The sequence below is a fragment of the Panthera uncia genome, chromosome F1 (assembly GCF_023721935.1).
Source record: "Panthera uncia isolate 11264 chromosome F1, Puncia_PCG_1.0, whole genome shotgun sequence".
Taxonomy (NCBI): domain Eukaryota; kingdom Metazoa; phylum Chordata; class Mammalia; order Carnivora; family Felidae; genus Panthera; species Panthera uncia.
In genome coordinates, this window is record NC_064813.1 from 43,146,718 (window position 1) to 43,159,897 (window position 13,180).

The 13,180-nt window shown below is 50.4% G+C and overlaps 1 protein-coding gene across 7 annotated transcripts in view; it reads left to right on the top strand.

Annotated features, from left to right (window-relative positions):
- The window catches only part of SRGAP2 (SLIT-ROBO Rho GTPase activating protein 2), a 233,051-nt gene that overhangs the window by 205,756 nt on the left and 14,115 nt on the right, over positions 1-13,180 (top strand). For all 7 annotated transcript variants that reach the window (XM_049634513.1, XM_049634515.1, XM_049634514.1 and 4 more), the window contains exons 17-18: positions 737-842; positions 10,002-10,226. In XM_049634513.1, coding sequence (XP_049490470.1) covers positions 737-842; positions 10,002-10,226 — 331 coding nt within the window. The remainder of the gene's footprint in view (positions 1-736; positions 843-10,001; positions 10,227-13,180) is intronic.

Here is a 13,180-nt window from a genome sequence, read left to right on the forward strand (position 1 = left end):
CACTTCTCCCCTCGAGATGTGCTCCTAAACCCACTGCTTTCCACTTCTTTTTCACAGAAAGACACTCCTAGAAAATGACAGTATCCGTCTGGCACACTGTGGGAGTGGGGAGACTGGCACTGATGGAGGCCGCCAGCCTTGGGTCTTACCTGTAATTGATCTTTCCACAGCCCAAGAGTCAGGAAACTTCTCTGGTCTTCTCCCCAGATATCACTATCTATCAGGCATCTGCCATCTCTTGCCTCTGGCCACATTCTGCTCAACCCACTGCAGATAAGGGAAGGGAAGATAAGCCAGACCTGTCCAGAGGGTGAGGTGAGACACGTGTAGAGTGAGCAGGACAGGACCTGCACAGCCTGTCTCCCTCCCCACGTGTACACCCCTGAGGCTGGATGTTGAGCCATTAGTCATAGCAGGTTTATGGACGGTCCTTGTCTGTGGTTTTCATTGGAGGGTAGTAGGTGCTTGGGGACCATCCCCAACCCCTTCAGTGCCCAAGGTGCATATTCCTTAAGTCCTATAATCAGTAGGTGTCTGGAGCCCAGCATGTACCCTGTGGCAGCAGTCCAGCCCCACGGGGCCACAGGGATGGAACTCCTTATGTGGAGCACCAGTGCTGTGCAGTCTTGGTCTGGCCGCTGTCTGTGCAGCACCTGCTGGAAGTAAGGGCCCTCTGACCGTTACTCCTCGGGATCTCTGTTGCAATGGAGGGTGACACGTGGCTTTCTTCTTTCAGCTATGGACAGCCTGCAGGAGAGAGCTCTGCACATCCGGAAAGTCCTCCTGGTCCTGCCCAAAACCACTCTGATTATTATGAGATACCTCTTTGCCTTCCTCAATCAGTGAGTAGACCTCCCACTGAGCAATTGGATCAGACCTTGGCCTCAGCCCCTGGAAGCTTACATGTAGAGCTATGTCAGTTCATCCAGCCCGACGGGTATTTATGAAGCACCTATAAGGTGCTGGGCACCATTGTAGGCTGTAAGAATACATTGCGAAATAAGAGACAAAGCCCTGATATCATTTAACTCACATTCCAGGGTAGGAGACAGAGAGATAACAGATATGTCAGGCAGGAGTAAGTGCTCAGAAGAAAAATGAAGAAACCCAACTTAAGAGCTGGAGTGCGGGGGTCTGAATGGGGGCAGGGGTGAAAGAGGGAGAGCCGCTGCAGAGGGGTGGTCAGCAAGGGTCTCTCGGAAGGAGACGGTGTGAGAGCAGGAACCTAAATGAAGTGAAGGAAGGAGCCACAGGGATGTTCAAGGCCGTCAGGTCCTGAGAGTCATAGTAATAATGGGTTTGGCTTTGGGAAGCCCCTGGAGGGTTTAAGCAGAAGAGTGATAAGATCTAGTCTCCTTATATTTTTTTAAGCCCGCCAACAGCTTTGTGGAGAAGTTGCCATCGAGGGCTGTGAAGAAAATCAGGGAGACCTAGGTAGAGGTTATTGTGAGATCTCGGCCACGGGTACTGGGGGCTTAGACAGGATGGGGGTCACGAGGGAGGGTGAGGAGGTGGGGTTGGGTTTGGGGTCTGTTTACAGCATAGCACTGACAGGACTTCCTGATGGGGAGGATGTAGAATGTGAGGAAGGAGAGAAATTCTAAATGTTTGGCAGGAGCAACAGGTTACCAGTGACTCCATTACGGAGTTGGGGAAGACGAGGCGTGCCGGACGGAATCGAGACAAGGCACCAACTCAGTCATGTGAACCTGAGGTGCCTGTTAGGCTTCCACGCGGAGATTCCAAGTAGGCAGTGGGACACGGGAATCTGACACTCGGGAGAAACCGAGTGGAGACGCGAGTCTGCCGTCACCGTGTACTGCTGTTTTAGCTGGTTACCCAGGGAGTGAGTGTAGCCAGGCAAGAGTCCTGAGGGCCAGAGGGGCCCTGAGCTTGGACGCGGCATTGCTTCCTGTCCATGCCGTGTGTCCTTGCTGAGGGCAGGCATTGTGTCCCCAGGGAGCAGCAGAAGCAACAAGCAAGGACGTGCGGTGCTTCCCCCGTGGGCGCCGCTGTCTTCAGGCTGCTTTCCCTGCGGTGTCTCCCTCAGCAGCCTAGAGCAAAGGCTATAAATGGGCAACGTGAGGGCCAGGTAAGGCCCACCGATGTGTTTCCTTTCAGTCTGCTGTGTCTTGAAAACATTGAAACATTTAAATATTAGGGGATTTTACTTGAAAATATCTGGATTTCCAGCTTCTCTTGAAAGCACCATTCGATCTGGTAATAATGGACCCGTATTCCGCAAGGCAGCGGTGCGTGGTAGAGGGAGGGCAGCTGCCTGGGTGAGGCGGGCCCTCTTGGCACTCTCTAACACCGATGCTGAATTCAGTCGTCATCCCTCTTGCTCTACGTGTTTTCCTCTAGTGGAGAAACACAGACTCATGAATGTATCAAGAAAGAGAACAAAAATTAGACCAAGGGGCTAGCATCTTTTATTTATTTATTTGTTTGTTTTTTACTTTTTTTAATGTTTATTCACTTTTGAGAGAGAGAGAGACAGAGTGCAAGCGGAGGAGGGGCAGAGAGAGAGGGAGACACAGAATCCGAAACAGGCTCCAGGCTCCGAGCTGTCAGCACAGAGCCCGACGCGGGGCTCAAACTCGTGAACCGTGAGGTCATGACCTGAGTCGAAGTCAGATGCTCAACTGATGAGCTACCCAGGCACCCCAGGGCTAGCGTCTTTTACCATAAATGTCTTTCTCTTCCTGGTCTGTTTGGTCTTTGCTTCAAAGGAAAACAAATTTAGTGACCATCTCATGAGCTTTGACTCCCTTGTAAGTTCGCGGTCAGCCTGGCCCTCGAGGGTGTCTGGGTTAGCCCCGCTGCTGGAGACCTTGCCGGGGCACCCGCACTGTCCGTCAGCCTTGCTGCTGGCAGTGCAGAGGGACAGAAGGTCCCGGCTGTTGGGTCAGCCTCCTCCATGTGGCAATGTCTGCTCCTCCCATCGGCCAAGCCCTGACTCAGCACCGCAACTGGCTGAGTTCAGAACCCTCGTGGCTCACGCAGGGTGCTCGTGTGAGGTGCATTCTAGGCTGGCGGAAACGGAAACTCCATGATGACTCTCGAGCCAGTCAGCTCCTCGGGGCCACCAGTCCTTCTCTCCCCTCATGGACAGATACCTGCCCTCAAAGTGAGCCCGGTCTGCTCCCCCAGAGCAAGCAGTGTGACGGTAGTGGGTAACAAGGCAGAGGAGCACACACAGGGCCCGGGGCGACTGTGTTGTGTAAGCACAACGGCCTCATCCTCTTCCCCACACCTTCTTCCTGTTCTTCCTGCTTCTTCCTGCGGGGACCTCACAGGAGCGGGGGAGCCATAGAGCAAGCATCGTGCAGAGCTGGAGGTGGTGGCCACTGTTGGAGGAAACATGGGAATTACACCAATTCAAATGATCGCTTTGGTTTTTTGCTTTTTTATCTGGTTACAAAAGAGATGCATTTGGTCCTCGGAGTGGTTCATGGGAAAGACGCAGCGTTAATAACCGTAGTGTTTCCTAGAATAATAAATGGAATTCAGGACGCAGGTGACAGAGAAGATCACCTCTGCGGGAAGATGGCAGGTCGTAAGCGTACACGTACCAACGGATGTGGCAACAGTGGACACAGGTCGCTCCTGAGGGAGACTCTGCCCTGGCCCAGACTTTCAGGACTGCTCTCCTTTGTCGTTCTGCATCCTAGGGGGGGTGTGTACTTTATTTCTGGCTATGGTCTTTCTCTTGGGTTGTACACATGCTCAATCTCAAGGAGCCAGAAAAACTAATATGTGTGTATGCGTATGTGGAACTCCTTACACCGGGCACTGGCGCCGTGTGGACTTGACCTGGTTCCATATATACGTAGCTAGTGTCCTTCAGAGTACCCAGTCCGCTGCATGAACCTCGGGTACATGCCTGTCCAGCAGGCCTTGTGAACTAGTAACATTATCCTTTCTAGCATCTGCATTAATTATCTATTGCTGTGGAACAAATCACCCTAAAACTTAGCAACTTGAAACAAAAAGCATTCATTGTTATATCTCAGTTTCTGTGGGTCAGGAATCCAGGGGCAGGGTGGCTGGGGACTCTGGCTCTAGGTCTTAGGAGGTTGCAGTGAAGGTGTTGGGGGCAGGGCCGTAGTCTCTTCCGAAAGCTCCACTAGGGGAGGACCTGCTTCCAAGCTCACTTGCGTGCTGTTGGCAGGATTCAGTTCCTTGCAGGTTGTTGGACTGAGGACCTTCACTCCTGGCCGACTGTCGGCCAGAGGCTTTCGTCGGTTCTTCACCATGTGGGCCTCCCCATAGAGCTGCTCACAATATGGCGGCTGGCTTCTCTCCAAACAAGTTGGGAGAACACCCAAGACAGGAAGCACAGTCCTTGGTAACCTAATCTCAGAAGTGACATCCCATGCCTCCGGCCATATTCCATTCACTAGAAATGAGTCACTACATCTAGCCCATACTCAAAGGGAGAAAATTACACCAGGATGTGAATACCAGTAGGCAGGGGCCATGGGGTTCATTTTAGAGGCTGCCTACCACAGCCTGTATACTACCCAGAGAGTTTTTGCCCCCCAACGAAGTGTAGGTAGCTCCCCCTCACCGCAGCTGATTCCGCTGCTTGCCTTTTGAAACCTGCTTTTTTCAGACGTCAAACAATATAGCCTTCTAGTTTCTTGCTAGCCAAGTGAGGTCCACGGACCAGCTTCACTGGCATCATTTGGGGAAGTTGTCAGAAATGCAGAGTCTCAGCCCCTCTCCCCTCAAAGACCTGTGAATCAGAATCTGTACCTTAACAAGGTCCCCTGGCAAGTCATACTCACATGAAAGTCCCAGAAGCCCTGCGCTGGGTCCTCAAACACTGCTCCACCGTCTGAAAGAGTGAATCAGTGGTGCTTCTCTCCTGACTAAGGTGCCCTGGGGGCTCCACGAAGGCTGAGGTTTCCTCTACATCTCACCCATCTCCAGGTGCCTCTTAGTTTGGGAAGATTCTGTCTGGGCTGTTCTTCTGACTTTCACGAGGAGTGTTTTGGCTTCTACACGCAGATGGACAAGTAGAGTTGTGGTTGGCTTGTCTTCGGAGATCCGCAGCTGCTCACATACTTACTCAGTCATTTATTTCACATATATTTATTAAGCATCTACTGTGTGCCAGGCCCTGTTTTAGTTGCTGGCCATCTAAGACTGCACCAAACAGTCCAGGCGTCCCATGGAGTCCCTTGTGGAGTTTATGTTCTATTGGAAGAAGACAGACCAAACTAATAAGTACACATATCACATGTCAGAAGATAAGTGCTATGGAGAAAAATAAAGCAGGTAAGGGAAGTGGAGCGTACCAGGGGTCAGGGTGAGAGTTTGCTCTTTAACATCCGGTGCTCAGCAGATGCTTCACTGAGCAAGTGACAGCGGGCCATGGGCATGGAGGAGAACCTAGAGAAACCGGTGTCCCAGAAGCCACGTAGACAAGTATTTTGAAGAGGGCGTGGTAACAGAGTTAAATGTGACGACAGGCCCACTGAGAAAAAGACTAAGAATTACGTTAGCAGCAGGGAGAGCATTGGTGACCCTGAAGGGGGTTGTGTTGATGGAGTGGAAGGGGTCAAACCCTGACTGTGGGTTCAGGAGAGAAGGGGTGCTGCTGATGGGTAAAAAAAAATGTGGTAGATCCATACGGTGGGGTAGTGTTCAGCCATAGAAAGGAGGGAGGCACTGAGGCATGTTACAGCGTGGATGCCCCTTGAAAACATCACACTGAACGAAAGAAGCCAGTCGCAAAAGACCACGTAGTGTGTGATTCCTTTTATGTGCAATGTCCGGAACAGGCACGTCAGTGGGGACAGCAGACTTGTGTAGCCAGGGGCTGAGGAAAGGGGAGAAAGAGGGGATATGGAGCCTGGAGCCTGCTTCGGATTCTGTGTCTCCCTCTCTCTCTGCCCCTCCCTGCTCATGCTCTCTCTCTCTCTCTCTCTCTCTCTATCTCAAAAATAAATAAACATTAAAAAAAATTTTTAAAGATGGTGAAAATGGTAAATTGTATATTTTACCACAATAAAGAGGGGGAGGGAGCGAGAGAGAAGGTATGTTAGTCTGCTAGGGCTGCCGTAGCAAAATACCACAGACCAGGTGCCTTCAGGAACAGAAACCCATTTTCTCATGGTCTGGAGTCTAGAAGTCCAAGATTAAGGTGTCAGCAGGGTTGGTTTCTGGTGAGGACCCTCCTTGGCCTGTAGATGGCCCTCTTCCCTCTGCGTCTTCCCATGGCTTTCCTCTGTGCATGCACGGGGAGAGCCCTGCTGTCTCTTCCCTTCGTATAAGGACCGCAGTCCTATGGGATTAGGCACCCACCCTTATGACCTCATGTAACCTTCATTATCTTCTTAAAGGCCCTTTCTCCAAATACAGTCACATGGTGGGGGGGGGGGGGCTTCAACATAGAAATTTGGGGAGCGGGACACAATTTAGTCCATAACCGAAGAGGTGGAGATGAATCAGAGAATCAGAAACAACAGGTACAGACAACTCCCAAATCGTTTTATTATGGAGAGGAGAGAAATGGGACAGTATTTTATTATGGAGAGGAGAGAAATGGGACAGGTGTGGATATGGGGTTAAGAGAGAATTTTTTTTCAGATGGACAGTATCACTGCATGTTTGCATGCTGGTGGGAATGACCCAGTGGAGAGGAAAAACCAATGATGGAAGAGAGAGCAAGGGCAATGGTGGGAGTGATATTCTTGCTGGAGAAAGAGGATGCAGTTCACTGCGGGGGGAAGGGAGGCAGAACATGAGGGCGCAGAGGCAAGTCCCTTAACAGATGCGGGGAGCGTGAGGATGCTGACAGGTGGCGTTACAGGCGGAGGGAGTGAGTGGATGCCTTTGAAGGACTATGAGAAAAAATCAGCCAGAATTACCTTGACTTCTCGTCTCTTAGAAAGCCTTTCGGCGAAGTCAGGGAAGGCTGTTAAATCACGGATTTAGAGTGGGAAGTTGTAGTATCTCCTATTGGAAAAGCTTTTAAAAGGCCTGATGGATTCTCGGCCCCACATTTTGCCTGGGGTCATGGTGAATAACACAATTTCTCTTCATCCCTTTCAGACCTAAGATCAACCCTGATGTGTAATATCTTACCCACAGTCTGTTGGTTGTTGCCAAATCAAACCCCTGGGGCGTGTGAAGCGGAAGGTTTTTAAGTGAAATGTCATGTATTTAAAACTGTCTGTCGAAAGCTTAGTGTTCTCCCCGAGGATTTAAGCCTTCGATGTTGGGATCTGGAGTCCTCGGCTTGATGATGCCTGTCAGGAGAAGAAGGTAGCTAGACTCCTATAAATCAACTGCTGGCAAATGTCGACAGCCCTGCTTCCCATTTTCCGACTAGAATCGAGGGCCTTATATCAAGAAGCAATTAGGATAGTATAATTACAGAAAATATTGATTGAGCCCCACCTATGTGCCAGGCACAGTGCTCAGTGGTTTGTGTATAATTGCTCATTTAAACTTTATATCAGCCCCACAAAGCAGGTCCGTTCTTTTAGAAGGAAGAGACTTGGAACCTAGAACACTGTTGTGGAACTGGTAAGCAATGTGACCAGGACTCAAAACCAGATCTCATTGACTCTAAAATTCTTCGCACGTTTTATTTTTCTCTCTTAATTTAATCTAAGAGACAAATGTGCATCATTAAAAGGTAAAAAGTCCAGAAAAGGGCATGATAAAAAACAAGTTTCCCACACTAATCCTGATGTTTTCATTCCTCCCCAAAAGCCTATGTTCTCAGTCTCTATGCTGAACCTTGTTAAGATACACAAAAGATGAGTTTGAATCAATTAGAAGAATTCACTAGTATTATAGATAGAAGCTATAGAAATATAGTACAATTCTTAGAAGAGATGGCATTATATAAGTTGACACCAAAAAAAATGTTTAAAGATGGAGCTGTTACCACTGTTACCCATTTTAGGTTGTTTTTTTTTTGTTTTTTTGTTTTTTTGTTTTTTTTTCAATAAAAATCCAGTATTTGAATTCCTATACTGGATATGGACGTTGGGGCCTTCGTGGATTATTAGCACCATTATGTTGTATATGAAATGCGTCTGTATGTGTACACATGTGAATTTTTCTGGGGAGAGAATCTCTGCTTTCTGTCAAATTCTTGAAGGAGGCCGTGACCCCCCCAAATAGTTAAGAATCATGGCTTTTCCCCTAAACCCAGGTGTTCCCATTGTAGATTGGAGGAGAGAGAAGGATCTTGGTTTATATTTTAATGAGAGTAAGAAATGCATCTGGTCCCTGAGACCCTAGTCCATGAAGATGTGTCCTCCTCAAGCCCACGGTCATTGCAGCCACCTATGAATTGAACGGTCCTTCCCTTAGGAGACTTGGCAAGGTTTCTCCTCTCTTACAAGGCTTTGGGCTGGGGCTCTTGGAGCTAGACTTTGTTTCCTTTTGACTGCCAGGCTTCCCCAGAAATGACTGGTTTTCTTCCATGTTACCAAATGTCATCAGTTCGCACTAAAGAAACATGGCCTTCCTCCTCCCATGGCCTTCCTCCTCCTTGTCCCTGTTGTGGTTACCAAGGTAATTATCTCTCCTATCTCTCTCCAACGTTTGTTTGACCAAAAAGTAGAGTTGGAAACTTCTCCCGGCCTTTTCTGAATCCCAGCTTTCTATTAACTCAGGAGCCAGGGAAGGGTTGTAAAATTTAGCCTTTAAGACCTTCTATGAAGCAGTCCAGCCGCTGAGATCTATAACCGAACCCATCGCTGGCCTCCCTACATTGACTAAGTCCTAGAGAACATTGACTCTCAACCATGACAGTAATTCCCCCCGTGACAGCTGTTCACATCCATCGTACCGCTTCTTTGGTCCTGCACCGATTCTCCAAAGCGGACAGATGTATGTGAATCTTCAGTAGAGGAGAGAACCACTGGGTTAGAGAGACCAGCTTGGTAATTTGAGTCTGGGTGCAGGATACACTAGAAATGAACTCTGTCCGGTTCTGAAGAACGCCTACTCAGATGAAGACAGCTGAGTCTCAGGCCTCTGGTTCGGCATCAGAGGGATTTGGTTTTTCCTCAGAGCTGTAAGAATCAGGGGCCGGGGACCTCCTGCTGATGCCCATCAGGGAGGCAGTACTCCTTAGCAGAGCCCACAGCTCCGCACCCTAGGGCTGGGGGCGGGGGGTACAGACCCAGAGCTGGCCAAGCCATCAGCCTGGACAAACAGAGACCGGTGAGGGCCGATGAGACCCAGGGGCTCCCTGAAGGGTTTGGGGCCTTGGCCAAGGTTGGAGGTGTGGCCAGAGCAGCTGCTGGCTGAAAAGGGGACTTCCCAAAATAAATACCCAATGACGAAGTCAGACTGCATCCAGAGAAAGCCTGAGCATAAACTGAGCAGCATGCTGACCTTTTCCTGAATAAATCTTGATTGTAATAATAGAGGATATTATGAAAATGAAAAACAATTACATTAGCTGTTCCAGAAAGAAATTCACTTGCTTGACGGGATACAAAAGCTAATCGGGTGGCAATGTTTTTAAATACGTCTAGAGCTTGGAATGGAATAGCCCTAGTAATTTGATTATTTTGCTGTGCAAGGAGGTACACAACACACAGTGCCTGTGTCTTCTGACCATATCATTACGAGGGCAGCCTGAGGGTCTCCATCTGCGCTGGCAGCTTCGGGGGCTGGCGTGTGGGAGCCAACCCGGTTGTGCAGAGTGGCGTATTCTTGAGGCAGGGTGGGTTTGGTGGGTGAGGTATGGAGCGGGGCTCGTGAAGGGGTGACAAGTAGGATTTGAAGGGGGAGCTGGAGAGGGAGGAGGGGAGAGACCTGCAAGGAGGTGGCTCCCGAATGACCGTCCTGGTGGTCATTCTCTTCTCCCCCCAGACCTTCTAGAAGGGCTCTGATGCCCAGAAAAGCAGGTGGCAATTTGTGGAGCTTCTGCTCTTGCTCTTGGCATTGCCTCCCACGATTGTGTTTTCTGGGCATTCATGCGAGGGCTTTCCAGCTTGCCCCCTTCCCTTCTCCTCCAGTTTATCACAGTTCAGTGAAGAGAACATGATGGACCCCTACAACCTCGCCATCTGCTTCGGGCCCTCGCTGATGTCAGTGCCTGAGGGCCACGACCAGGTGTCCTGCCAAGCCCACGTGAATGAGCTGATCAAAACCACCATCATCCAGCATGAGAACATCTTCCCAACCCCCAGGGAGCTGGAGGGCCCCGTCTACAGCAGAGGAGGAAGCACAGAGGACTACTGGTAGGGGCCTCTGGGCCAGAGGGTGGGGAGGGGGAGTCCCCACTGCACGCCGGTGTGGGAGCCAGATGGCCAAGCGAGACCCAGGGGAAACACCCAGAGCCCCCCAGCCTCGCACTCCCAGGCGGTCCAAGCTGCCGGGATCTGGGGACGATGCAGGCAGCGCCCCACCTCGACCCGACCTGTGGAGTGAGTGCCGCTTCGTGCCACCTCCCTGTTTTTTATGAGTTTGAGGAACCATTCTGGAAAACAGTGGCAACAATAATAGGAGGGTTAATAATCTCCAGGAAAAGAAAGTTTGTGAAGTTGTATTTAGAACAACTGTTCATCAGTCAGCAGTGCCTCTCAGGCTCCATGTCTGTGCTGTGTGTGGAGAGAGACACAGGCCTGGGTCCGGGTCCGCAGAAGTAAGATTTTCTTCCTTATTGCGAAGCACTTAGATATGAGGCATAATTTCCTCGCCGTGAGTTTGTACAATGATAATTTAGAATGCAGAGATCCGTGAGGAGGAAAAGGGGTAAGGTAAGCTCCATTTTTGGCAGGTTAGGCCCTCTTCCACCCTAAAACAGGATTAAATCCTGTGGGGCAAGGTTTTTCATGACTTAGCCTGGGAACAGAGATATAAAAGGAATCCCTAGGGCTCATCTTTACTAGACCCTTGTGTTACACAGTTGGCCAATCACTATTTCCGTATTACAGATAAAGTGACTATAACCTAGAGAGGTCAGTGGCAACCTTTCAGGCCACCTTAGGGGTGGGAATTCTAACCATGCTGTTTTGTGTCTTAGTGCAGGGCACTGTCCAGGACCCCACACTGCACCCAGGGTACCACTTACAGTATCTTTTTCCCAACCAAACACAAAGGCAACCACCTCTGTCGTTTGCTCCCTAACATCCCTTACCTGCTCCTTCCCTCCCTTCTTCCCCCGAATCGTGCTTCAGCCTGGGCTGAAAGCATGAGCCAGCCCAATTCGGATTCCATCTGAATTCAACATCTGGAACCCATTCAGCAGCCCCATTGCTCTCCAGTAAGGTAGGGGAGGACAGGAGAGGATGTTCACTTAATTGGAGGCCAGTGGGTCCATGCTTCTCTCTGATCCCCACAGAAGGAGCCTTTTGCCTGAGGCGTGAAGAAAGTGGTATTCACGTGTCTGTGAGTAGAGAAATACCACTGACACCCCCGGGTTCAATCTTGTCCGCTATCCCGCGGATCCCAGCATCTGGGTCCGAGCTGGAGAAACCTGTACTTCCTAGCTTGGAGAGAAGGCTTTTTGTCACTGACAGATGGTCGGTGAGGACACGGAATGTTGTTCAGGTGTGCTCCAAGGAGCTGTCTTTGTGCATGTGACTTGGAGAGTTGGTTTCTCTCTTGCATGAGGGTTGAGAAACTGTGGAGTAGTGTTCCCAGGGCCTGCTTTATCTTCTTTCCAAAGTGTGCCCTCACTTCTCAAATATCTCTGGCCCGATCCCAGGACACAGAGCCCCCCTCAGCCCTGTTCCCCCAGTCCCAGCCCAGCGGAGCAGACAGAGTCATGGCGAGGGTGGCTCACAGAGACACAGAAGGGGAGGACACCTTCCACCAGTTCTCTCCAAGGCATTCTCCCAGGCCAACCGCTGTTTGTCATGCATCCGACATTTATTAGCAGCCCCTGGAAAAACCACCAGATTAGTCAGGGTGTGTTACTACCACAGACTGGGTGGGAGGCCAGAAGCCTATGAGGATCAAGGGCAGGTGACCTTGGGTAAGAAGGACCATCTGACGACTGGACTCACCCACTCAGAAGGCTCCCAGCCTCTCCTCTTCTTTGGGAACAGGAAGAAGTGCCAGTGAAGTGAGCTCAGATGGATGAAGGAGGTGAGGGAGGGGTGGCAGAAGGGGGTGCCAGAGCCTGAGAACCCAGGAGACCAGAAGAGCCAGGAAGAGGGGGCCCCGGGCACTTGGTCTCCCTGAAGCTACGAAGCAGGGAGGCTAGTCCCACTTCACCACGCTCTCCAACCGTAAACTAGAACCCGGTTTCCCAGGACCACCTGCTGTTTGGCCTGCTGGGCTTCCTCAGACCGCAGGTGCTGGCGGGCTTGAGGTGTTGCTGAGGTGTGGGTGTAGAGCTGAGAGTAGGATTTTAGCACTAGGAGGGACCTTAAAAAGCATCATCCCGCCTTTACATTAGAGCAGTGGTTCTCCGAGAGGAGTCCTTGAACCCACAGCACCTACATCACTTAGGACTGGTTAGGAATACAGACAACTGAGCTCCACCTGGCCCTCGAGAATTAGAAACTCTAGGCGTGAAGCAGTCTGCTTTTAACAGCCCATCCAGGACTCCCTGGCGTTTGAGAACTTCTGCCTTAGTGGATGGCCACATAAATGAACTTGGAACTCTGGAGGAAACTGAGCCTTTGCCCTGTGCACCCCTGGTGCCTGAGGGCTTCTAGAAAGACCTGAAACTCATCAGAGGGCTTGTAGGCCCAGCAAATAGTGCCCACAGTGTGTAGGCCCAGTAAACCTGTGAAAACTTATGCCCACTTTTTTTGATAAGGAGGAATCCCTGTTGATGTTCTCCCAGAATGTTCTCTGGAGTCTGAAGAGCCTCCTTGGAACTGACTTGTGTCATGTGGGGTGAGTTCCAGACTGGTTCCCTGGTCTTTGAGGAACTTTCTGGAGTGAAAGACCCATCCTAAGTGGAGGGAGAGGCTCTAGGCTCAAAAGTAGCAACCATGAGGCCAGGTGGTAGGGTTGAGAAGGTGGTGATACTTCCATAGAACTGCCTGGAAAGGCTCCCTTGTTACTACCAACTGCCAGAGGAAGAAACTTTAGAAATGAACAGGGGTCTTGTTTATTTCTCAGGAAGTTAGAACTTCCTGGTACCCATCCCCGTCCACTCCGATGTCCGTGAGCCAGAAGACCAGGAGAAGAAACAACTTTCCAAGTAACTTCCCTGGCCATTCTTGATTCTCAGCCC